The sequence below is a fragment of the Cinclus cinclus genome, chromosome 21 (assembly GCF_963662255.1).
Source record: "Cinclus cinclus chromosome 21, bCinCin1.1, whole genome shotgun sequence".
NCBI classification, from domain to species: Eukaryota; Metazoa; Chordata; class Aves; order Passeriformes; family Cinclidae; genus Cinclus; species Cinclus cinclus.
The window spans coordinates 10302539-10326039 of record NC_085066.1 but is presented as its reverse complement, the minus strand read 5'-3'; the positions used below and the strand labels follow the sequence as shown (position 1 = coordinate 10326039).

Here is a 23501-nt window from a genome sequence, read left to right as displayed (position 1 = left end):
GGTTTCACTGTAGGCCCATGAGATCAGTAAATGAAGGAGTACAGTTATGTAGCTTCTTTTAGGGTTTCCCCTGTCCCTGAAGGCTGCTGCCCATCTTTCCTTTGGTTGATGCCCAGCCTCCCTGCCCTGAGTGGGAGTGTCAGTGCTGAGGGATGCTCCACCACCCACCTCTACCCCAGCCCTGGGAAGCGAGTGTCCCATGCCCTCGCCCTAGAGGCCAGAGATGCTTGCACACAGCTTGAGTAGTGCAGCGCAGCCCTCCCTCTTCCCCAGGCATGGGAGATATGAGCCCAACTTGCCAGCTGTGACAATGATCCCCTCTTAAAGCTTGGTGAAGAATGAATATTTCACTTGCAGCACAGCATTAGGTTAGGATCATCATGAGCTGGACAAGTGCTCAACTGATGTGTGAAAGTGAGAAGGAAATCAGAAAAAAAAAAAAAGAAAGAATAGCTAAAAAGAGTACAATCAGCCTTAAGAGACCAGGCTAGATCTTAGTGGTACAAAAGTCCTTATCTTGGTTCTTTCTTGGCAAAAACACAGTGGGATGAGGTTGGTATTTGTGTTCTGATGGCTTATTGCTAGATGTGCTTGTGTTTTTCTGCTGTGGGGAGGGAGGGCAGTCATGGGCAGCAAGGGAATTTGAGGCTAACAGATTAGAGACACAGATGATGAATCAGGGGGAAAAGGCAGGGGACTGTGTACAGCCAGGCTGTGGCACAATGGCTATCTGCATGGATGTAAATTCCTCAGGTTGGTCAAGAATACTGTTAAATTTTGTTGTTTGTTTGTTTGGTTTTTTTTTTTGTTTTTTTTTTTTTTTTTTTTTGCTGGTTTTCCTTTTTAGGCACAGCTACGGCCTTGGCAGAAACCCACACAGATGCTCAGTCAACAGCTATCTTCCTGGAGACAGTTTGGTAGAAGACACCACGCAGCAGAGAGGCGTAGTCTGGCGTGCGGAAAAGGTGCCGCTCCCCGTAAGCCACGTCATAATCCATGCTCTTCCCTGTGACAAGGACACGGATGTTGGGCTCATTGACTTGGCTGCCCACTGCCAGCACATAGATCTCAATGTCAGCCTTCTGTGCATCCTGCACAGCCCTCTCGATGGCCCTGGCGGTGATCCCTTGGGAGTGTCCATCAGAAAACACCAGCACCCTCTTCTTGGCTGTGGTGCGGGCGGAACGCCGGTAAAGCTCTGTGATGAACTGCAGAGCAGAGTTCACATCCGTGGCATCATTCATGAACTCCATGTTGTCGATGGCCTTGGCAATGACTGTGTAGTTGTACTGAAACTGAGCTTCCACTTTCTGCTGGTTCCGGCCGCTGTACTGCACCACTGAGATGCGCACAGAGTCCTCAGCAGGCTTGCCAGCCTCCAGGAACCGCCCTGCCAGCCGCTTCACGAACTTCTTGGTGGTCTCAAAGTTCTTGCTCCCCACACTGGTGGAGCTGTCCACCAGCAGTGTGATGTCTGCTGGCCTGGTGAAGGTGACTGCAAGGGGAAAGGTCCAGGGCTTGTTACACTTCGGCTCTTCCATGGAAAGCTGATTAAGTCACTGGCTGTCTCACAGGCTTCCTGCCTTGTCAGACTCAGGAAATCTCCACTCATGCTAGCTTCTTTCCCCTGCTCCAGTGCTGTCCTACACTCATCCTTTCACCCGTTCATTCCTTCTTTTTTTTTGTTTAGGATAGGCTGTAGGTCTTTATTTGGATGAGATAATCTAGTGACTCTTGTTTAAATACAGTGGCTCTCCTTGCATGTCCGGGGAACCACTTCATCCTCCTCACCTCCCTTCTTTCCATGGAAATTCTGAGGATTGAATATGCTTCTGACTTGGAGGTGTACTTTATTGAAACCCTCCCTGCACTCACTTTCCAAGCACCTTTCTCCAATATCCCTGCTGGGGGGGATTTTGCTCTTTTTTGCTCTCTTTCTTCCACCACTACATAGTGGAAGCAGGTAATGAGGTCATTTGCTACCTCAGTTGCAACCTGGGAGGGTTGCAAGCTTTCACAGCCTCCTCTCCAGATCTGAGATGCCAGAGAAACAACCACCTAAGTTTCTCCCCAGCTGCTTTGGGCTGGTGTGTGTGTGTGAGAGAGAGACCCGGAGAATGTCTGATAGAACTTGCTTACCTATCCAGCCTAGGAGCCTCTCCACTGCAAGAAGTACCCAAGTTGTGCATCTCCACAAACACAAACTCCCACTTCCCCCATCACAGCACCCACAGCCCTCAGCATGCCATGAGGAGTCAATACTCACTTGGGCAGGTGTAGTCAGGACATTTTTTCTCTGTTAAGAAAATAAGAAAGATTAATGTTATCAGCTCACCCAGGAAAACCACTCGTCCCACAGAGCCACAGAAGGGACAGAAGCTCACCTGCAGAAGATGAACACCCACCTTTGCCGCCTGTGCAAAGGCTATAAACGTGCATGAAAAATGGTGTGGACAGACATGTCCTGCAACAAGTGAGGACGGGGACCTGACCATGAAGTATTCTGAGACACGAGATGCCCTTGTCCCTTATTTAACTGAATTTGATCTCTGTTCTCTTTCCTCACATCTGCTTAAAGAGCATGACTGGGGGGACACAAGGGAGGGCATCCTGCATCCCTTCACATTTCCCATTGCCTCCAGCCACCACCTTTCACCCACCTTGGCAGACGTATGAGGTGATGTTCTGCAAGAAGGTGTCATCCAGGAGCTCAGCATAGTTGTCCCTTTGAATGGACAGTCCCGGCCTGGTTGGTCTGCTTAAACAAGCAATGTCATTCAGGTGATCTGGATTTGGAGGGTTCCGGAAAATGTCACCAATCCCAAGGGAAACCACCTGTGGGGAAGTTTGAGTCCATCACTGGATGCATTCATCATCTAATGCATTCATAACTATGTATGCCTGCCACTTTGTGAAAGTACTTCTAGTGACACCTGTGTCCCCTGCCCTAGCCTTGTGTACCAAGGACATGGAGACTCCCAGATAGCCTGCACCATGCCGCCCAGATGCCACTCGGCAGGTCCCCTGTGCCCTTACCGGGGTGACATCGCACAGGGAGTTGAGTGGGGTGGGGTCCCGCAGGGTGTCGGAGCGCCCATCTGTGATGACAATGGCCACACGCTTGTCGGACGTGAACCTCCGCAGAAGGTTGTCCTTGGTGAACTGCAGGGCCTCCCCAGTGTAGGTGCCCCCAGCAATCCACTGCAGGTTCTTGATTGCCCTGCAAGGACAGATACCAAGTGAGCCTGCCAGCCCTGACATGGGTACTGGAGGAGCCAGAACATGGCTTGCGACCAGGCAGACATCCCTGCATGGGATTGGGTGGAAAACTGGCAAGCTCCTTAGTTTAGCCTCAGTGTCACTTATGATGCTACCAGCCACTACCTTCTGCTAAAGGACATTTAGATCATTGCAGCTGCAGGAGCTGCTGGCCTGGAGATGGAGAATGGTGGGTGAGTCAGTGTCCCTGGGTCAGACCCCACAGACTCACTGCTTGAGCGCCCCGATGTTGTCAATGTTGGCATCCCCCATGGCCACCAGCTCCTGCGTGTTGTCATGGCTGTACTGCACAACGCCCACACGGGACTCCCCAGCTTCAAACTGTGGAATACAACAGAAACAAATTAGGGGCAGATACCTCAGGGGAACCCAGAGGCTCAGAATCCTGCTGATGGCTTCTCCTGAATGCCTTCATGGCAGGCTCTGACATTTCTCTTCTGCCTTATTCTGGGAGGCAGAGACCCATCAGGAGTGTACATTGGGACCAATTTCATGAGACAGTAAATGAAAGGAGATCCAAAACTAGATCTCATAGCTCACTGGTCTCAACAGCAGCCATTGGAATCTCAGGCACATGGTGGAATTCTTGTCCTGTGTGCAGAGTCAGGAGCTGAACTTGATTGTTGGGTCCCTTCCAATACAAGGGATTCTATGGTTCCATGAGACGATCTGTTTTCAGGACTCCTGGTTTTCTTCCAACACAGTTTTTTTTCTACCCAGCTCTACCTTTTCTGCTTATTACTGGCTCTTTGTCATCCAAAACGCCCCATGTATGCCCACTACACAAGTATTCAGCAGCAGGTTATGTGCTTTAGATGTGGCTGGTTATACCTTCAGGAAAATCTGCATTTTCAACAGCCCTTCAAATCGTGGAGGTAAATAAAACATACAGCAGGTTACTAGGGAGGAGCTAGGAAGGAGAGCAAGCATTTGTGTCCCTCTTCAGACTGAAAGACTCACTATGGGGACGGTGTTGTTGGGTTTGGGCTGCAAGGGTAATTTTTAGTAGAGTGCTTAACTGGTGACCTAAATCCAAGCATGGGAGCTGGACATCAGACACTTCCAATACACTCCAGACACCTGAAATACTCATCAGAACAAGACAGAGTCTGAGATACTGATTGATCAGGCTGATTGAATGCTTGATGAGCCATCTGCTCTGGAACATGGAGGAAACAGACTCTCTTTGCCAAGAAAGAGTGAAATGCCTATTTTGGGACAACAGACTGCTGTCTAATCTCCATCACTTTATGAATTTGAGAAGACCCAGCCCCACTTCGAAGCCAAGCCTGGTGGAGGCTTTTTGGAGTAGAGGCACCTCCCCATTTTCCTGTTTGCAGTGAAAAATATGCAAGTTTGCACAAGGATATCACAGCACTCAGTGGAAATCTCACCTTGACCCTCTCATCCTTGCTCAGGCGGTCGATGACTTTGATTATGAAGTCCTTGGCAATCTGGAAGTTCTGCAGGCCGATGCTTTCTGAGCTGTCCAACACAAAGAGGAGGTCGACGGGACCACAGGTGCACTCTGGAGCAAGGCACAGAAGTGGAGGGACATGTTTTGCAGGGAGCCATTTCCAGAAGAAGCAGCTGATGCCTACTGCAGCCCTGCCCAGCTGGGCACCAATGTCTCATCCATCCCCAAGGCAGGGTGCAAAACAATGCAGAAAAATAGCTGCACAGAAGACTTGAGAGCCAGTTTACAAATTTTTCCACGTGCATTTTCTCCCTAATAAGATTCATGGCATTTCCAGGCTGTGAGTACCCTTAAGCCATCCAGTAATTATCCCATAACCCATTTCCTCATAAGCCTTCTCACTTCTTCCATTCACCCAGCCCAGCAGGACAGAGGTGACACTGGTGGGCTGGAGAAGGCTGACTCAGCTTTCTCCCCTCTTTCTCATAGCTGAAGAACATCATGTGCCCTTGGCTCTCCCTTCAAGCTTTTGGACTGCAGCCCCAACCTATCAGGGCAGCATCAGGGAATAAAGCCCAGCACATTCCTCTGTTGATCAGCACAGGATTTGGAAGGAAGAGGACAGAGCTAGATCCACAGTGTGCCCCAAACAGACATCCCAACTGCAAAAAGGGTGGAGAAAATCCACCCTGTTGGAACAGGGCACCTTGACAACTGTTTTCCAGTTGCAGGACTCAGCCACATCAGCCTCTAATCCATGTGGCACCCTCAGGGATTGCTTCCTGCCCACCTCTGCCTGGCTCATGCCTGGTTCTCCCTCACGGGCTCTCACTACATCTCCATAGCAGAAGGCAAGGAGCAGGGAAAGGGAAGGGGGCAAGGAAGGAGAAGGACTAGCAAATATTTGCAGAGGAACTTTGCCAAGTAACACTCACCGCAGCAAGCTAGAGGAAAACAGAAAGAGAGAGAGAGAACATTAAAATGCTTGACAAAAGGGGTTTTCACACTCTAATGCAGACTGCAGGTTTGTGTCTCTGCAAACCCACAGACACCTGGCCTGGACAATCCAAGCCCATGGAGGTTTCCCTCCCACTTGAAATACCCAGTTTCTCTCCCATTTCAGGTTGCGATACCCTGACCTGGAGCACCACACATAGCAGAACTCTGTTTCTGCACATGATGATGTGTTCTTATTTAAATAAAAATAAAAGCTAAGGAAATCAACAGAGTGTAGAGCTCAAAGTCTGTTCCCCAAGCATCCTGTGTTCTTCCAGCACTTCATTACTGGCCATGGGCCAGAAATCCTCTGTAGGACATATGTGCTGCTTCTCCCCATGGCAGGACACCCCAAGTCAGGCCCCCCTTTCCCAGAGGAGAATATTAGATCATGATATTTAGGAATTAAAAGAACATTGCAGAATGGGCCACTCAAGGATTTTAAACAACCTTGCTCATATTTTCCCTGTACAGAACCACAGACAACCCTGTCTGTGCGACATACAAGTGAGACACAGTTGTATGAGATACTCTAGAGATGGAGTTGGAGGTCCCTGGATCAAGGGGACTTAACTGTGGCTCATGAAAGAGAAAAGATACATATGGATGTCATCCCCCTGCTTGGGGACAGGGAAAAGTCAGCTGCTTCTTGCTTAGCAAGGCACTGGGCAAGGTGGGAAGAGAGGTACAGGATACTCACAGCACATCTTCATGATGATGTCCAAGATTTCACATTCCTGAAAACAGAGGAAAATAAATGTTTGATTAACAGCAGAAGCAATGCACAGAGCAGGCCAGCAAGCAGCACCCCAGTCCTGTCCCACTTACATCTGGTCCTGGAGGCCCCACAGGTCCCGGTGATCCCTGTCAGACAGAAGCACAAAGGATTTACAAGAGCAGTCAAGTCCTATCTGTGAGGTACTCTAATTATACCTTGCCAAGCAATGCAGAGTTGTGAAAAGCCTCTTGGCATCCCAGTTGCTGGCCTCTGCACTGGGCTTGGAGCAGGGACATCTGCTTGTTTGCATGATACCCTGGTGCTGCATGGAGGTGGAAGGAGATCCACTTCCACATGTGCCACGTACACCCAGGTGGGAAAGGCAGCAAGCACACACAACGTCTGCATGGCTTAGTGCTGCTCCCAGAGCACCCAGAGCATGGAGGGATGGAGGGATGGTGGGATGCATACCACTGGAGCCAACCCTGCCAGGGTCCTTACTTACCGGGGGACCTTCACGTCCCCTGTGGCCCTTTGCTCCTTTGATGCCACTGGGCCCAGGGGTCAGGTTCTGGAATGAAAACAACCCAAAACTCATAAATCTGTGTGTGTCAGGGGGAAGCACCTTTCCCTCCAGATGTCTGATGAGCCCTGCTTCACCACTCAAGTGTTATCTGAGGTTGATGTACCCAACCAAATGAGGACTTAGAAGGGACACTGAGGAAATCTCCCTCCATGGGGCAGAGATAAAGCTCAGATCACCAGTGCCATCATCATCAGTGCCACATGGAAGCATACAAAGCCTTGCAAGGGTGTTGCCCACCTCAGCCTAACAAATGTGGAGGTTTGCCAGCCATTGCACACAAAATGAACACCTGGAGGGAGCTCCCCTTGCTATCCATTAGCCACTGTTCAGAGGCAAAAGGGTAAAGATTTACAAAGTCTGATGGACTCTGGCCCATCATCGCCCAAGGCTCCTGTATTGTGCTCACAGGAAAAGAGGATTCAGCACTGCACACATTACTCACATCATTGCCAGGGTCACCTGCTTCCCCTTCATCACCTTTAGGTCCGACGTAGCCTTTTGTTCCCTGAAAAACAGTATGGCTGAGACTGCTGTGTGACTGGCTGCTGTTAGTGTGAAATTGGTGCTGGTGTGTGGTGACCTTGTGAACACTGGCTTGGGACAGGGTGGAAAGCAGCACATAGGCTCCCCAGCACCAGACTTCAGTGCTCTTGGTGAAGAGAACTTCTCAGGTGGCTTTCACTGCTACAGAATCATGGAATTATTTAGGTTGGAAAAAACCTCTAAGATCGAATCCAACCACTAACCCAGTGCTTAATCAGGCCTCCAGCATAGCATCATCCAGTTCCCCTAGGTAATATTCCCAGCCCCAAACTGGCTCTAGGACTGCTTCAGAGAGCACCAAGCCCAAGCTGCTGCCCTTGGGTGTTACAGCCACAGCAGGACACTTCTGCTGGAAGCATCCACTTCAGGGAGAGATGGGAAGAAGGAAAAGAGGGTTTTGGAGGAGCAGGTTGCTTCAGGGAGTCCATTCCACCATGCAGCTGATGGAGAAGCTCCAAGTGCCAAACCACCACCAAGGGCAAATCTTGTGTAGCTGAGGAAGCAGCACACTTACGTTAATGCCAGGGTTGCCTCTGTCTCCTGGCTGTCCCTGGGGATGCAGAAAAGGAAGTGTGTTAGGTTGGACAAGTAGACGTAACGGTATTGCAGTTTCAAGACAGCATGAAGAACTTACTGGGGCACCTGTGAATCCAATTGTGCCATTTCCAGGAGGACCATCCTCCCCCTGGAAAGGAAGGCAGACACAGATGAGATAAAGGAATGCAGACACCTCAGACAGCATGGCAGTAGGATGCTAGTCTCCTCGGACAGTGTATCTCCCCAGAAGTACCACTCACCCTTTCTCCCATCAGCCCAGGGTCCCCAGGCAGCCCAGGTGCTCCAGGCAATCCCTTTGGGCCCTAGAAGGGGCAGAAGAAGGAGTCAAGCATTGCATAACATCATGTGAGCTGGGAAGACAATGACTTCTGAGGCAACCAGCTACCAACACGAGTCCACCATGGAGGTACTCTGCTTATACAAGAGCAATGTGAGGATTTAGATTAAATGTCAGAAAGAAGTTCTTTATTCAGAGGCTGGGGAGGCCCTGGCACAGGTTGCCCAGACAGGCTGTGGCTGCCCCATCCTTGGAGGTGTTCCAGGCTAGGCTGGATAGGGCTTGGAGCAACCTGGGATAGTGGAAGGTGCCCCTGCCCATGGCAGGGGGTGGAACAGGATGAGCTTTAAGGTCTGTCCCAACCCAAACTGTTCTAGGATTTCTATGAAAACAATGGCTGTGCTTGGCTTCCATTTGCTTCCTGACCTGGGGATCAAACCTACTGGCAGATTCAGGTGGTTGCCCTCAGAGAGCATTTTCCCCAGCTCCTGTGATGAGAAACTGTGTGGTTTGTGGTGCAGCTATAACCTCTCCAAGAAATTACCTGTGGGAGGTGGGGGAAAAGGCAGCTGTGGCCTTAAGAACCCAGGGAAACACCTGGATCTGTCTGCCAGGAAGCCAGTACTGATTGCTTCGATAGGGTTCCAGTATCCACATGATTTGGGGAAAGCCCTAAGGGGCAACACCTGCTGCTCGTCCCTGCATCCCCTCCCTGCAGAAGAAGCAATGATGAAGCAGCACTGACCTCACTGCCGGGGGGGCCGTCATCTCCTCTGTAGCCTTTGGGTCCTGGGGGTCCGGGCTCACCCTAGGGAAACACAGAGACCTCACTCAAAGGGGGTTTCTCTGGCTGCCACTCCTGCCCTGGGGGGCTGGTCCTTTTGTTTAGTGATTTGATGGGTAGACGTGGACATCGGTGAGTCAGCTCCACCTTGGACAGCCCCAGAAAGGACCTATAGATGAGGGTTAGTACTGATGAAGAGGTGCTTCAGGAGCTGGTTTTGGCTCCTCCTTTTCCTCCTTTCTCCCTTATGCCATTTTCTCTGCAAAACCCTGTGGGAGGTAGATTCCTGCTGAGCATGAACCAAACCCAAAAGCTTTCTGGGCCAAGGTGCGACACCACAGGTATGGGCTGAATATCATGTGCTTTCAGTGACAGCTGAGGCCCCCAAAGCCATCCCTCTCCTTCAGAGCTCACCCCAGTAACAGAGGACATGGTGGGAAGAGGATGAGGGAGGATGGGGTGATGCTTTCAAGCACCAAAAGCACAGCTGTGTGGCACAGTGGCACCTCATCGTGACAGAGGTGCCCCTGGAGGACAGTCCTTGGTGCAAGCACATCACCCTGAAGGTGACACAAACCTTGCTGTGCCTCATGGCCTGAACACGTTTGGGTCACAGCCAGGCTGGGTCTGGGGAATTTCTGTCCTCAGGAGGCTGCAGAGCCCTGGCAGCACGTGCTGGAACAGACCAAAGCTGTCACGCTGCCACTTCCCATCTGGGCATCAGCCACTCGCTCTGCCAGCTGCAGGGCTGGCCAGAAACAGCATGAGACAAGAGGAGAGGAGGCAGGAAGAGGGTTCTTTTCTCTGAGAGCTTCACAGATGCCCAAGTAAGCCCCTCCACCTTCGCTCAGTGCCCACAGCCCTTTGCAGGGTTTGCTTTCCAGGAGTGGGATATGATGGTGGACAATGACTGGGTAGTGATGCTCTGGCATCACATCAAATGTTCAGGCAGTATTTCATATACAGCTGGGTGTGCAGCCAGTCCCCAGGCAATGGAGAGGACAGAAGGATGCAGAGAGCTGGTGCCAAACTTCTGTAGATGCCATACACACCCTTCTTCCAAGGAAAGGTGTCCTTGTGGGTGCAGAAATCTTAAAACCTCACAGTGCAAAGCACAGAACTGCTCTGAGGCATGTGACCTTATTTCTGCTCAAATGCCCAGAAGAGAGAAATCTTGGCAGGAAGGACAGGAACTTGTGATCCTTCACACCAGCCAAGGCTGGAACCACAGCATCCTTGGCTCACACTGGCCACCGTCATCCTCACTGCAGCAGCACAGTGCAAATCCCTCACGGCCCCGGCGTTTATGATGGATGACACAGGATTTTGGGCGAGGAAATCTTGTCCACTACTTCTCTGGGTGCAAGAAGGACCCAACAGAAGGGATGGGCACCATGGCTAGGAACAGAGAAGGGCCACCAAACCTGTCCATGAGGTTCAGGGAAAGAGCACGCTGGCCTTCAGCTTCTCTCAGACAGAAACAGGATGAAAGGGAGCCACAGGTTAGCTGAAGCACTTTCACTCTGCCAAGAGAAACACACTCCAAGGTCCAGAGCTTGCAGATGACATGGCTTGAAAAATACTTGTGCTTGCCAAGGTCCCACTCTTACCCAAACCTAATTACACATTTATTTTTAATTTGGCCAAACAAGCATTCTTCCTCAACTCATGGAAAAATCACCCTCACTTTGCCACTGCTTTTCAAATCTCCCTAGAGCTGTGGGAGTGCTGGGGCAGCCTCTGGCCTGGGGAGGCACCAGAGCTGCTTTTCTAATGCTTCCCTCTCTGACAGGGGTTTGATTCAAGTTCAGTGGTGGGGAGGGAAAACTGGTGGCCCATAGGCTCAGTGACAGCAGGGAGACAATTCTTTCTCCTCTTCCTCCCCAACAGGAAAGGATAGCTGGAAGCAGGATCTATCCCAGCTTGGCTCCCCACCATACTTGCATCAAATTTCTGTCTTCTGCATGGTCTTTCTCTTGCCTTGAACCCGATTGAGGAATGTGCTTCTACTACACAGAGAGCAGCTCCAGCCCCAGCCTCTTTTGCTGGCAGCAGCCTGCAGCACTAATCAGTGGATCATTGCATGCCCACATCCGAAGAGCTGCCTTCCCACCAGGGCCACCTCCCATAAAGACAGCTGAGCAAGCTGGATGCTACCAGACTCTCTTTGGTTGCAGCAGGATTTCAGCTCCACTACAGGATCTGGATAATATCAGAACACTAGGACCTGGACAATCCTCCTGTGGGGATTTGGTGCTCTTCACTAGCATGAGGCATGTTCAAAGGAAGACCAGCTCCAGGCAAGCACAAGCTTGGCACAAGCACAGCCTCTCTCCAGGATGGAGTGGCACAGCACAGGTGGGGGTCACTCATGCTGGGGACAATGAGAATGCAACAGCCACCCCTTAACAGCTGTCCTGCACTCCAGATCTTCTCCCAGGGCTCTCCAACACTTGGCCAAGTAGAAAGGAGTTTAAAAGCTGTCTCTCATTTGTCTGCATGCTGGCCTCTGTGCTTCACCTCTTGTGGGAGTCCTGCTCCACCAGTGTGGGAATGTTTATCTTGATATATTCCTCTGTCTTGGGATCCATCAAAACTCCAATGGTGTGGGTAGAAGGGGAGCTGTCTTACAGAGTCCAATCCAAGGGTGATATCAAAGTGTGTTTGCTCAGGTGCAAAGACCCTGTTGGCCATTGCAATCAGTGCCATGGCCATGAAGGATTGACCCAGAAACACCTCCAGACCCCAAGTTATCAGCTGGGAAGACGGAGCCCTTCAACTGTGCAGGGGACAGAAGCCTTCCTCAGGCTGGAGGTGGCCAACCCTGCTCTCCAGCAAGCCCGTGCAGCCCAAGATCTGTTCCTTGAGGCACACAAGGCACAGGCAGACCTCAGAGCAGGAGGGCCACACCTTGCAGTCCGCAGACTTGAGGCATGCTGGCTGTGGGAGGGGCTGTCTCTGCAGGATGCCAAGGGTGTCACGGATGCTGCTGGGGCCACATCAGGATATCCTCACTAACGCAAGATGTCTCACTGACACCCCTGACTGAGGTGAGCAGCTTCTGGCCCCAGGCCTGAACATTTTCTGTGTGGCTGCAGCTTGCACTTGCCAGTTTCCAGTTCTGTCACATGTGTTGACATCCATTTCCATGGGATTGGGAAATGGTGTGCAGGTTGTTCTGCCCACAGCCCAGAAGCCAAATCTCCACTTTTTTGTCCCTGTTCATATCCTTGGTTCTCATAAAAATCCCTGCCCTTCTTCACCAGCTTTGCTTCCTGGTCTGGAAGATGCTAAGAAGTTGCCCCAAGATGCTAAAAATGCTGTGACATCAGTTAAACCCCTATCCCACTCTCCCTGGTGTCCCAACCACTTCCATCTGGGATCCAGAAGGTCAAACCAAGCTCTTACCTGGTCGCCAGGTGGTCCAAGGGGTCCTTCCCGCCCTTGGTCACCAGGTGGTCCAGGCTCTCCCTGAAAACACACACAGAGGGAATGAGAAGCACAATGAGGAGCAGGTATAGGTGCAAAGGGACCTGTGTGCAATTGGGAGCAAAGGTGAAGCACCCACAGCAGGATGGAAATGCAGTCATCCAAACAGGCAGGGGTTTGAGGCAGATTCAGGAATTGAGTAGGGAACTATCTGAGATGGAGAGAGATACAGTCTAGTGTGGCCACCTTGAATCCAAGAAGATAGCCCTAACAGGAAGGCCTTCTGAAGGTCTTGCATCTAGGGCACATTTCTCAGCCCATTTTATGTCAGAAAAGCAGAAGTGTGGAGAGATTCATCTTCTGCAGATACAGACCTGGCCCTGGACACAAACCAGCTGCACTCTGTACCCATAGCTGGTGTTCTAGAGCAGCTCCTGCCCTGGGGAGTCTGCATGGAGAGGAGCACAGCTTCCAGGATAGCTGCATCCTTCCTCCAGCCTGCTATCCCAATGGAGCTAAGGGGTTTTCCATGGGAATGAACCACAGATGAAGAGAGAGACACCCTCATGTCTCACTGCCAATGTTCTCCCCTCTCCTTTGGTAACACTCAGAACTCTGAGCCAGGGCTGTTTGCAGAGAACTGACAGCCCAGGAGGGCACAGAAAACCTGAGTCTCAGTGGTTTCGCACCCCAAGAGTTCCAATAGAAGGAAATACCCTATGGACATGGTTCAGTTCCCTTTCACTGAACAGCCTTCCACCAAACCAGAAGAGCCACATTCCAACAGGGCAGTGTGCCTGCCAAACCCAGGCTGGCTCAGCTGCCCCTTCCCCATCCACACCCAGGGCCAGGAACGAGCAAGTCAGGGAGGCAGAGGAGAGGGGAATTTGAGGGAAGCAGTCGAGAGGTTGATGACCTAAAGCTGTTGTTTGCAACCCAGAAGTGTCCAGATGCATAAGCCAAACAGCAAATACAAAACACAACTTCCAAATGGCCCCGAGACGTTTCTGGCGAGGTTACACAGCCTCGTTCTTGGACTCAAAGTTGGAAGGAAGCAGACAATCGTCGGCTGAACAGTTTAACTGCAGGACACTGGCACGCCTTCATCTCCTGCACATCTGCCCTGCACACCCCGTGCGGCAGCACTGACGCTCCCTGAGCAGTAAAAGGGAAGGGGGAGACTGCCAGAAGCCCCCTGCCAGAGCTGCCCCCTCTCCAAGGCAGACTCCTCCCCTCCCCCGCCCAAGCTGGCGCTGGGTCCCGGCTGTCCTTGCTGCAGGGAAAGCCGATATGCGGTGAACGGTGCGTGGGGATATGGAATGATGCTGTGGAATGCCCTGCCTCCCACCACACCACCCCGCACAGAGCACTTCTTGCCCCTCCCTGTGTGGCACGGCTGTCACTTGCCACGTGTTTGTCCTGGCCTGCTCAGGGTTCTTGCCTGTCCCTCCCACGCTCACGCTTGATGACTCATCCCAGCAGGCTGGAAACTTTCCTAGTGGCTCCCACTCAAAAGGGGAGGGAAGAGTGCTCCCCCTTCCATCCACACCCACTCATGCTGCCCTGCTGCTGATAGTACCTGTGCCCTCCTGCCCGAGCCACAGGTAGCCCACACAGCCCCTGAGCACGCAGAGGAGGACACCTTGACTCTTTCCTCTCCATTAGCTAGTTTATCAGCTGTGCGGAAGGAACCGACAGCTGTTCACCTGCTCTTCGTTTGCTGGGCATGCTCTCCTCTGGGTTTTGGCTGTTTGGTGATTACCTGCCAGCATAAAGGAGCAATTTCTGGGGGATAACAGCAGGTCCCTCCCAAAGTGGCGGGTCAAGGCACGGGGCTTGCCTGCTGGCCCATAGGCTGGTGGAGTTAGCTACTGGACACCTATTCCCAGTCCCAAGCATCACTCTGCTTGCAAGCAGATGCTGAAGGCTGCCCTGTGGGTGCAATTACCAGCTGTCCTCTTGGCCCGCGGTCACCTGGCGAACCTGGGGGTCCCCTCTCTCCATTGCTGCCCTGCAAAGAGAGGGTGGCATCACAAAGTCATGGCCTGCTCCCAGCAGGGCAAACCCCTCCCTCACTGTCCACCTCTGAGCAGGCTCAGCCCCAGGCCCCCTCCTCCTCTTCCAGAGGGCACCAGCCCCTGCCCTGTGCAGAGGTGCTCTCACTTACCCGTTCTCCAGAAGAACCATCCTCACCTGGAGCACCCTGTGGAGAAACAAGAGGGGTGGTAACAGGGTGGGGATGGCCAGCAAGCACACGCAGGGGCATCACAGGGAGAGAGCTCACCTCGTCACCAGTCTCTCCTGCTGGTCCAGGCTCACCCTGATTCCCAAGAGCACCCTGCAAGGCACAGGGATGCAAACAAAAAGTCAGAAAGTTTTGGAGCAAAGCCCTGCACGTTTGAAGAGCTTTAGGCAAGCTCCGCTTCAAAGCCCAGGCTGGAGCAGGGGTCCTCCCATAGAGAGCAGAGGATGTTCACACAAGGGTGCTTCTTCACCCACCTTCTCTCCAGGGTTGCCAGGAATCCCCTGTCGGCCAGGCTTTCCATCATTCCCAGGCTCCCCCTTCAAAAGAACACGAAGCACCATCAAGACTGCATCCAGCAGCAGATTTCGGCTCCCATAGCACAGAGGCTGTCAGGACCCACAGTGCACCCCAAGCCTCTTTCAGGGTTGTGGTGTCTCCCCATCCCAGCAGATTCCTCCCTACTCCACTCCCAGTGAAAGCCACCTTTTCACAGCACTCCCCTGATATCTCAGGGATGCTTTGTGCCAGGCTTGTGGCACCCACGAACCTTGAGCACACTGTGGGTGATGGGGGCCATCCTCTAGTGAAGAGGCCAGGTTGGACAGGGCTTGGAGCAACCTGGTCTAGTGAGTGTCCCTGCCCTTGGCAGGGGGTGGAATGAGTTGAACTTTTAGGTCCCTTCCCATCCAAACCATTCTGATTCTGTGATAGGCTTGCCCCAAGCAGTTCAAGGAATTTCCACCTCTCCCTCCTGCAGAAGAGGGCTCCCAGCATCCCTGCTCTGCGTGAGGCTGGGCAGAGCAACTTACCTTGGCTCCCTTGGGTCCGAAAGCACCAGGATCTCCCTTCGGTCCAGGCAAGCCTTGAGCTCCCTGTTGAAATTAAAGGTAATGTCACTGAAACCTGAACTGGTGATGCCATCTGTGGGAAACTGGGCATGGACTGGGCATCCCAGCAGCCTGGCAGGCAGCTCCCAGCTGGGATGGACAAGGAGGGACAGAGCCTGAAGGGACTCCTGCACCATGGAGCCGTGCAAGCAATGCCACTCCCACATTGTTGAAACACTTCTGAAGCTCAGAGGAAAATGGCAGAAAAGGTGTTTTTGGGCTGCTGTAGCTGGGCTACAGTGACACTGGTGCAACCACAGATGCATCATCCCAGGAGAGTGAAAAAGCAGGGAAACTGGGGAAATGCAATGTCAGTGTTTTCCAGAGCTCCATCCCAGGGGAACTGGTAAGGACAAGGCAGACTGCCCCGAGGTGCCATGCCTGGGATAAGCATCGCACATTTCCAAGCAATTCCCTATTTCCACATGCCATCAGGGCAGCGCTGTTCACTTGCACACAAGGGGCACCCATAGGGTACCTACGTCGAATCCAGGTGAGCCTTTGCAGCCAGGTAATCCGGGGTATCCAGCTTCACCCTGTCAGGCAGCCAAAGCAGGGGTTCCAGTGAGTGACACTCACAGGAAGACCCTATCCATCATCCCAGACCCCTGGAAGGGACATTCCAGCCCCATCCCTGGCTGGCAGATGGATGGCCCTGCAGGGAGGGAACTCCACTGCCCCACAGACTTCATCCCCAGACCCCACAGTGGTTTTGGAGGGGCAAAAGCCAGGGTGCTCAGGCTGAGCAAAGTGCCCTGGAGCAGAGATTTACCTTCATGCCATCGATGCCATCGATTCCACGCCTGCCTTTCTCACCCTGATACAGAACACAAGGACCATGAAATGATTCCTAAATTCCCAGTGCCTTCCAAACATAGAACAGAGAAAAACGGTGCAAAAACATAGTCTAACCTTGGCTCCTTTGGCTCCCCTTGAGCCCTGTGGAGAGAAGGAGAGAGGTGTCAGATGCCCAAGCCGAGCAGGTCCGCCCCCACCCCCACAGTGCAGTCCCCGCGCTAGCTCTGATGGGCTCAGGCATTCACCACTGCTCTGCACACCACTGGGTCCCACTGGATCCCCACTCCTGGCTCAGGCAGTGCCAGCAGGAGAGGTGGATGTGGGGGCACACAGCAGACCCCAACACCATGCAGCTGCAGGTACAGCCCAGGATAACCATGCCTGGGGACACAGGGATCTCTGCCAAACATCCCTGCTGTCCTCACCTTTTCTCCTCGGCTTCCTTTGTCACCCTAGAGAGGAAAGGAGAAAGGGAAATGGGAGAATGAGAATGCTTACAACACAAAGCTTGTGGCCCCCCTCTGAAACACCTCTGAGAGCCTGCAGCCCCACATACCTTCATTCCTTGGTAGCCAACAGGTCCCATGTCTCCTGGCCTGCCCTAGGGAACAGGAAAACGGTGTTACAGAGGCAGATACAGTTGCCACCATAGGACAGCATCCCCCAAGACTCTTGATATGGGGCTCAGCTGCCATTCTCTCACACAGGAGCCTCTCTCATAATTCTGCTCCTTGTTTTCCTGGGAGCATGGGATTGTTGTGGAGGGCCAAGAGGACTTGCCTTCACCTCCACCATCTCCAGCTCATCATAGAGGTGAGGGAAGCTGGGTGCTTGGAGGCACATCATTTGGGATGAATGTGAGGGGCAGAAAACCCTTGGGAAGTAAAAATGCACAGCATGGTGTTTCCAGTTTGGGAACACACAAGATGGGTAACTGCACTCTTATGAATGTGGGAGAAATGTGCCTCCCAAAAATAAGTGTGCCTAGTAAAACAAAAGAGGGAGGAGGGAAATAGTTTCCTCATGCTCTCAGGTTATTTACCAAAATTTTCCCTGTAACACTGCTGTGCTTGTTGTGTCAGAAAACATGGGAGGGAGTCCAGAGTCCACCCCTGGGCTGGCAGACATGAATCAGAGACATATCCTGGATGAGAGATGGCAATTTTGGGTGAGGAACAAGGAAGCCTTGTAGCAAGAGGAGGAGCCACCCCACTGCACAGCATAACTGCACACCCCATGGAAACAGGGTAATGCTGGTGAGGATGCACCCGAGAGGTCTGGCCAGAAGCAGCCAAAAAAACAGCTCCTATGCAGAGTCACCATGGCTGGTCCTTCACTTACTGGGTCTCCAGCCTCTCCTTTCTGGCCAGGAAGACCTGGCTTGCCTCGTTCTCCCTGCAATACAGGACAGAAACACAGTTAGTTCATCATCCCCAGGAATAGAACGATGACCTGTTGAAAGAAGAGCAGGGACGATGGGAGCAGAAACACTCCATGGATACAGGGAGCAGAAACACTCCGCAGATACAGGGAGAAGATGGTGCTGGCATGGGAGCACGCTGTGGGTCCATGCCCCACAGGTGACCTTGGAGGCCTTTTCCAATCTTCATGGTTTTATGTAATGCTTCCAGGTCTCTGAGCATCCCCAGTGAGCCCATCCCACTGCCCCAGTCCCACAGCACAGCCACAAACAGTCCCTCACCTCATGGCCAGGGTCACCAGGAGGTCCGAGGGGTCCCCGGGGAGGCTGCAGGAGATAAGTGTGAGTTAGACCAGCCTGAGGCACAGCCTGGGACCACAGGGATAAGAGAGAAAGGAACAGGGCTCTCAAAAGCCTGACTCACCTGACACTCAAAGGAGCAGCACTGCACAGAGGGAAGGAGGAAACAGTATTAGAGGAGGGGACAACAGCAGGGTCAGGCTGAACCCTGCTTGGGGTGGGGGGCTTCCCAGGTTGGCAGGAGTTGCCTGCAGGGCAGGGCTGTGCCACCAAGCCCCTTAGCCATGGGTCACCCACAGGGGACAGGCTCAGTTGCAGGGGGACACTCACCAATTGCTCCGTGTTGAGTTTCTGCAAGACAAGAAAGCAAAGAGAAGGGATTTGAGAGGGTAGGGGTACCTGGGGAGTGGGTGGGCTGGGGAAGGGGCAGGCAGTGCTCACAATCATGTCGATGATGGTGTTGATGGTCTCCTCCACATCGATCTCCCTGGTGGGCTTCAGGCTGGTGGCAGTGAAGTTGCGGCGGTAGGTGTGGTCCGTGGCAATGATGTTCAGCCGCTGGTCCTGGAGGTGGGGAGGGCAGAGTGAGACCTGCTGGCACCTGTGCAGGCTCTGAGTGTCCCTCCTTTGTCACACCGGAGGACTCATGGTCTCACTGGGGACCCCTTGCTGGGAGCATCCCTGCTGTGTGGTCCCTACCAAGTGGTTGGGTGAGATGGCAACAGAGAACACTTTGATCCCCAGGAGTTTGGCTTCATTGGCAGCATCGTCCAGGCCTCCACAGGGCTCCTTGTAACCTTCCAAGGGATGTCCATCAGTCACCACAATCAGGTATTTATTTTCCTTGTGATGGGAACCACTGGAAAGGTTTAAACATAGGATTTAACTTTAAAAGGATTTAGCTGGAAGAGGAGTGGTTTGGACACCTGGGGACACTTGCCCCAGACAGTGCCCCAGCCTGTGGTCATGGCATGCCTCATCCCAGCAAAGCTGGAGCGTCTTGTGACTTCCTTTCCCAGCTGGGGACAGCTCTGCACAATGCACAGGGATGTCCCAATGCAGAAGCTCCCACCCTCCACCCACCAGAACCACACCACCCCGCTGTGCCCGCCGCAGCCTCGCTGCCTGACCCGATGAGCAGCTCCTCAATGCCACGCTTGATGGCACAGTCAGTGTAGGTCCCCTTCCCGATGTAGTTGATGGCTGACACGCGGTTCTTCAGCTCACTCTGCCCGCTAGGCATTGGTGTGAGGCTCTTGATGAGCACCACATCGTCGCTGTAGTGCAACGCTCCCGCGTTCCACACCAGATTACGGTCACAGCGGTAGTACCTGCACAGATACACCAGGACATGGGGTTCGCTTTGCTCGCACCCGAACAGAAAATGCAAATCCTCTCCAGATCAGGAATTTGTCAAGGCTCCCCAGTCTTCTGCAAAGCTGGGACAAGCTTCCCTCTAAAGTGCAGCACAGGACCCTGAGGCAGCTTGTCCCATGGGTAGAAGGACAAAGTGATGCAGTAGGTGGGCATCTGCAGGGATCAAACAGCTTGGCACTGGAAGAGGTGCCAGGGGCTGGAGCTGGGCAGGAGGGGCTGAGCCAAACAGTCAGGTGTGTGTGTGTGTGTGTGTGTGTGTGTGTGTGTGTGTGTGTTTGTGTGCAAGGCAGGTAACCACTGAAACACCCCACAAAGAAGTTTTCCACTGCCAGATGTGTTAAAATCAGAGAGGGATGCCTTCCTTGGAAGGATGCTGTGACTTGGGGAAGGATGAATGTGTGTGTGTTGCAGCCCTGTCCTGTGCACTGACACATCCAGCACCTGTGACTCCTGGGACAGATGCATCACCTGTCCTTTGGCCACTGGCCCAGGAAAGGTCTTTTTAGGATATGAGGACCAATCCCAAAGGGATATGATTTCTTTTTTCAGTAAGCGGGGGCCAGTCCCAAAGGAGTGGTATTGCACATCTTTTCTCTGCCCAGCAGGAGTTGTCCCAAAGCCACCTGAGCCTTGTCCACTGCTGTTCTGTCCATCCTACTGCAGGACTGAGCCTAGGGCCTTGCACAGGGGAGAGTGATGCTGCTCTGATGGAGGCCTGGCAAGTTGTTCCCAAGCACAAAGCTCCTGGTCACTCCAAGCCTTGAGAGACAAGGCAGGGCAATGGACAGGTGGGCTGCTAACCCCCTCCTACCCATCCTGAGATAGGGCGTTGCCCTTCCAGCTGGTGCAGCACTGGGACATCCCTACAGTGCCCCTCTGGGCACCAGCACACATCTCCTGCTGCCCTGAGGAGCTCAGCAAGACCCACGTGCCTCCAGGACTTGTGGCGCTCCTGTGCATCCATGGATCTCCTGCCCACAGCCAAGCCCAGCACCACCCCCTTTTGGATCTGGGAGCTTTGGTGCTTCTGGGCATCCTTGGGCAGCCTCCTCTTGGTCAGACCTGGGCTGGTGGCTGCATAGGTGAGTGAGGAGGAGGAAGATAAAGAGCTGGAGAATGGGGTGGGTAAGGGGCACCGTCTGCAAAGGAGGCTTTGCTCTGCAGGGTGCCTGTGAGTGCTGGGTTTAACCGCAGAGGTGTCCGCCTGTCACTTAAACACCCGGGTGGTTCTGGGACTCAGCACAGGGACCAACATCACTTTGGCACTGCACAACAACCACACAGTCACCCGGAGGTGGTGGGGCTGGGCTGCCGTGTCTGCCGCTCCAGCAGTTCCTGTCCTTCCCGAGGGTGGGTGCAAGCAGCCCTGCTAAAGCCACGCTGCTGCTGTCAGAACAGACGGAGCCAAAACAGAGCAGCCGAGGACCGGGAGAGGGAGGAGAGGCTCCCATCCCCCTCCCCAGCATCCCTGCTTTCCTTCCGTCCTTCTGCGGACAGACATGCAGGGGGATCTCAGCATCCCACCCGGCAGCAGGCTCCATCCCCCAAGCAGCCCAGATAAACCCCCGGGGGACGTACCTCCTAGTCAGCTTATCAATGAAGCGGTTGGTGAAATCTTTCACTTGGGTAACCAGGTCCCCAAAGGGCTTCACCCTCAGGGCAACACTCTCTGAGGTGTCCAGGACGAAGAACAGGTCCACAGGGCAGTCTGGGAAGGCGTGGAGAGGCAGGAATTGGCCGGCGGTCCTGCTGCATCGTCTCCCCCTCCCAGGCTTCCCACACTGCCCACCCCGCTTCCCTCCTAGCAGGCTCCCGAGATCTGGACTAAGGGGAATGCTCTCACGTCCTAACCCCCTTGGCATCAAGAGTAAGCAAGATCACATTTTCAGAAAACATTATTTTGTTGCATTTAATACTTTCCTATACTTTCTTTCCTTTTTCCATTCAAAGGATATCTTTGCAAGACCTATACTACTGGTTAGACAAAATAACATGCAGCTGCAGGAACCACTCAAAAAAATGAAACCATTTTAGCAATCAATGCCATAAGAAAGTAAAAAATTTTCTGACAGATCATGCCAAAAATATATTTTTAAGAAAGACCAATAACATAAATTTCCCTTGAGAGCCAGCATCCAGCCCAGAATAGTTCAGAAAGCTGGACTGGCAGCATCTGCTGTTATCCCCCTCTCCTGAATCCCACCGCTACTGGTAACTCCCAACCAGACAGAGCCAAGGAAAAAGAGACAAAAACACGAAAGCGGGAATTTCTTGCAGATCCTCTCTAATCCTACACCTCAGCAAACCCAAACGTCCCGATAAATCTGTGGGTGACAGCAGCAAAGGCATCTGCCCTGGAGGGAAAAAGCAGACAGGCTTCTCTGCTGATCCCGGGAAGGAAAAGCATTCCAGGCTTACCTTCTGCATTTGAGACTTGGGTCATGATTTCTAGTTGCTGAGCACAGGAGCCTCTCCACAGGAAGCCGGCCGGCAGCAGTAGAGTGAGCAGAAAGTCTCGCAGCTTCATGTTTCTCGGTTCAGATTACCATGGAGCTGGATCCAAGGGAAAAAGCAGAGGAGAACCCAGCAGCTGAGCGAGGCCACGGTCTGGAGGCAGGAGCTGCTGAAGATTTTTATTTTTTTTTACTGCCTTCCCCTTGGTTTCTGTGGGAGGAAGAGAAGGCAGGAGGGTAAGGGTGAGGAGGAGACTTCTCCAGCCTGAGGACGGAGGGAGGGATCAGGGGGTGTCAACAGTGAGTCAAACTTAGGAAGCATTTCTCCTTACCCTTTTTATGGATGTCACTGTACCTGCGATGGCAGCTTGGCCACTGGTGCCTGGGACCACCACAAGGCTCGCAGGGAGCCCTGGAGCAGGCAGTGCCCAGTGCTGGGGCTCAGCCTGCTCTCTGGGGCAGGGGGGCTTGGGGCACCTGCCAGCACTTCCTCTCAGCTCCCAGGCCAAGAAAGCTGTGCCGAGGGACAGGCATTCCCATCACACCCCAACCTGCATGAGAGCTGGTCTGGGTTCTGCCAGGGCAGTCCCCACCACATGGCACAGCTGAAGTTGTCCCAGGCATGGTGGCACCATGGTGGCACAACATTTTTGGAGAAGCACTTTCTTCCCTGACTTCTAGGGCTTTCTGCTCAAGCCAGTCAGAAACAGGAAAGGCTTGTTCCTGAGGAGAAACCCACAGGGTCACCCCAGACTGGGAACAACCCTTCTCCCCACGGCCATGCTCAGGGCAGGGAGCTGGGAACAGGGTTAAAGCTGTCAAGGCCAGAATGTAGAAGCAGGGGCACAAGTCCTTAGGGATATATGGAGATGAGCATCTTCCCACTCTGTAAAATAGCAGGAGAGCCTGAGGACCTCTACAGCAAGGCACCCCAAGGTGGTATTGACCTCTTTATGGCCAGAGCTGGAGACAGTCCTGGAGAAGTCCCAGGTCCTGCCAAACTCCCTATCACAGTGGGAGCATTAATGGCTATGGAGGGATAGGGGGAGAGGTGAAATACCTGAGGGCTGACCACGGTACAGCTGCAGTTGTAACTTGCTCCCAAAAGCACAGGAGGGCACCAAAAACTGTTGTTAAACAAGATGTTGATGGCTCCAAAGAGCCAACAGCACAAACCCAGGTGGCACAAACTGTTTGCACCTAAGCTGGTGGCATGGAGGCAGCAGGAGACCTGCCACACTGAGGACCATGCAGGGCTGGCACCCTGTCACCCTGCCTGTCATCTGACAGAGTCTTTGTGGGGATGGTCAAGAGGAAATGTTGCAGGTTTGGCTGTCAGAGGTGTCCCAAGTTAAGACAACTCAGAAGAACCCAAAAGCTTCACTGATTGCAAGTTAAAACAGTGGAGGAGCCCATCCATTCTGCACAGGCAGA

At 53.0% G+C, this 23501-nt stretch overlaps 1 protein-coding gene across 1 annotated transcript; it reads right to left on the bottom strand.

Annotated features, from left to right (window-relative positions):
• Window positions 1-775: 775 nt before the first annotated feature.
• On the bottom strand, window positions 776-22141 carry COL6A1 (collagen type VI alpha 1 chain). Its single transcript, XM_062506698.1, has 35 exons — window positions 22033-22141; window positions 21193-21322; window positions 19368-19568; window positions 18937-19096; window positions 18679-18801; window positions 18568-18588; window positions 18362-18382; window positions 18220-18264; window positions 17859-17912; window positions 17074-17118; window positions 16943-16969; window positions 16632-16658; window positions 16492-16536; window positions 16202-16255; window positions 15642-15704; window positions 15087-15149; window positions 14872-14925; window positions 14755-14790; window positions 14536-14598; window positions 12567-12629; window positions 9120-9182; window positions 8337-8399; window positions 8174-8224; window positions 8054-8089; window positions 7439-7501; window positions 6916-6981; window positions 6521-6556; window positions 6393-6429; window positions 5632-5640; window positions 4674-4807; window positions 3491-3600; window positions 3037-3220; window positions 2661-2835; window positions 2267-2296; window positions 776-1495 (listed from the first exon to the last, which is right to left on the bottom strand). Exons 1-35 carry the CDS (start codon window positions 22139-22141, stop codon window positions 885-887), a joined length of 3072 nt encoding a protein of 1023 aa, XP_062362682.1. The 3' UTR covers window positions 776-884.
• Between the last annotated feature and the right edge of the window lie 1360 nt (window positions 22142-23501).

Bases quoted from the DNA above. Each gene is read 5' to 3' on its own strand.
- COL6A1 (XM_062506698.1), bottom strand. From the start codon at position 22,141: ATGAAGCTGCGAGACTTTCTGCTCACTCTACTGCTGCCGGCCGGCTTC. The intron at 8,400-9,119 runs GTCAGTGCTGCT...TGCCCCTTCTAG, and splicing joins ACGGCCCCCCCGGCAGTGAG to GGCCCAAAGGGATTGCCTGG. The intron at 7,502-8,053 runs GTAAGTGTGCTG...ACTGTTTTTCAG, and splicing joins GAGGCAACCCTGGCATTAAC to GGAACAAAAGGCTACGTCGG.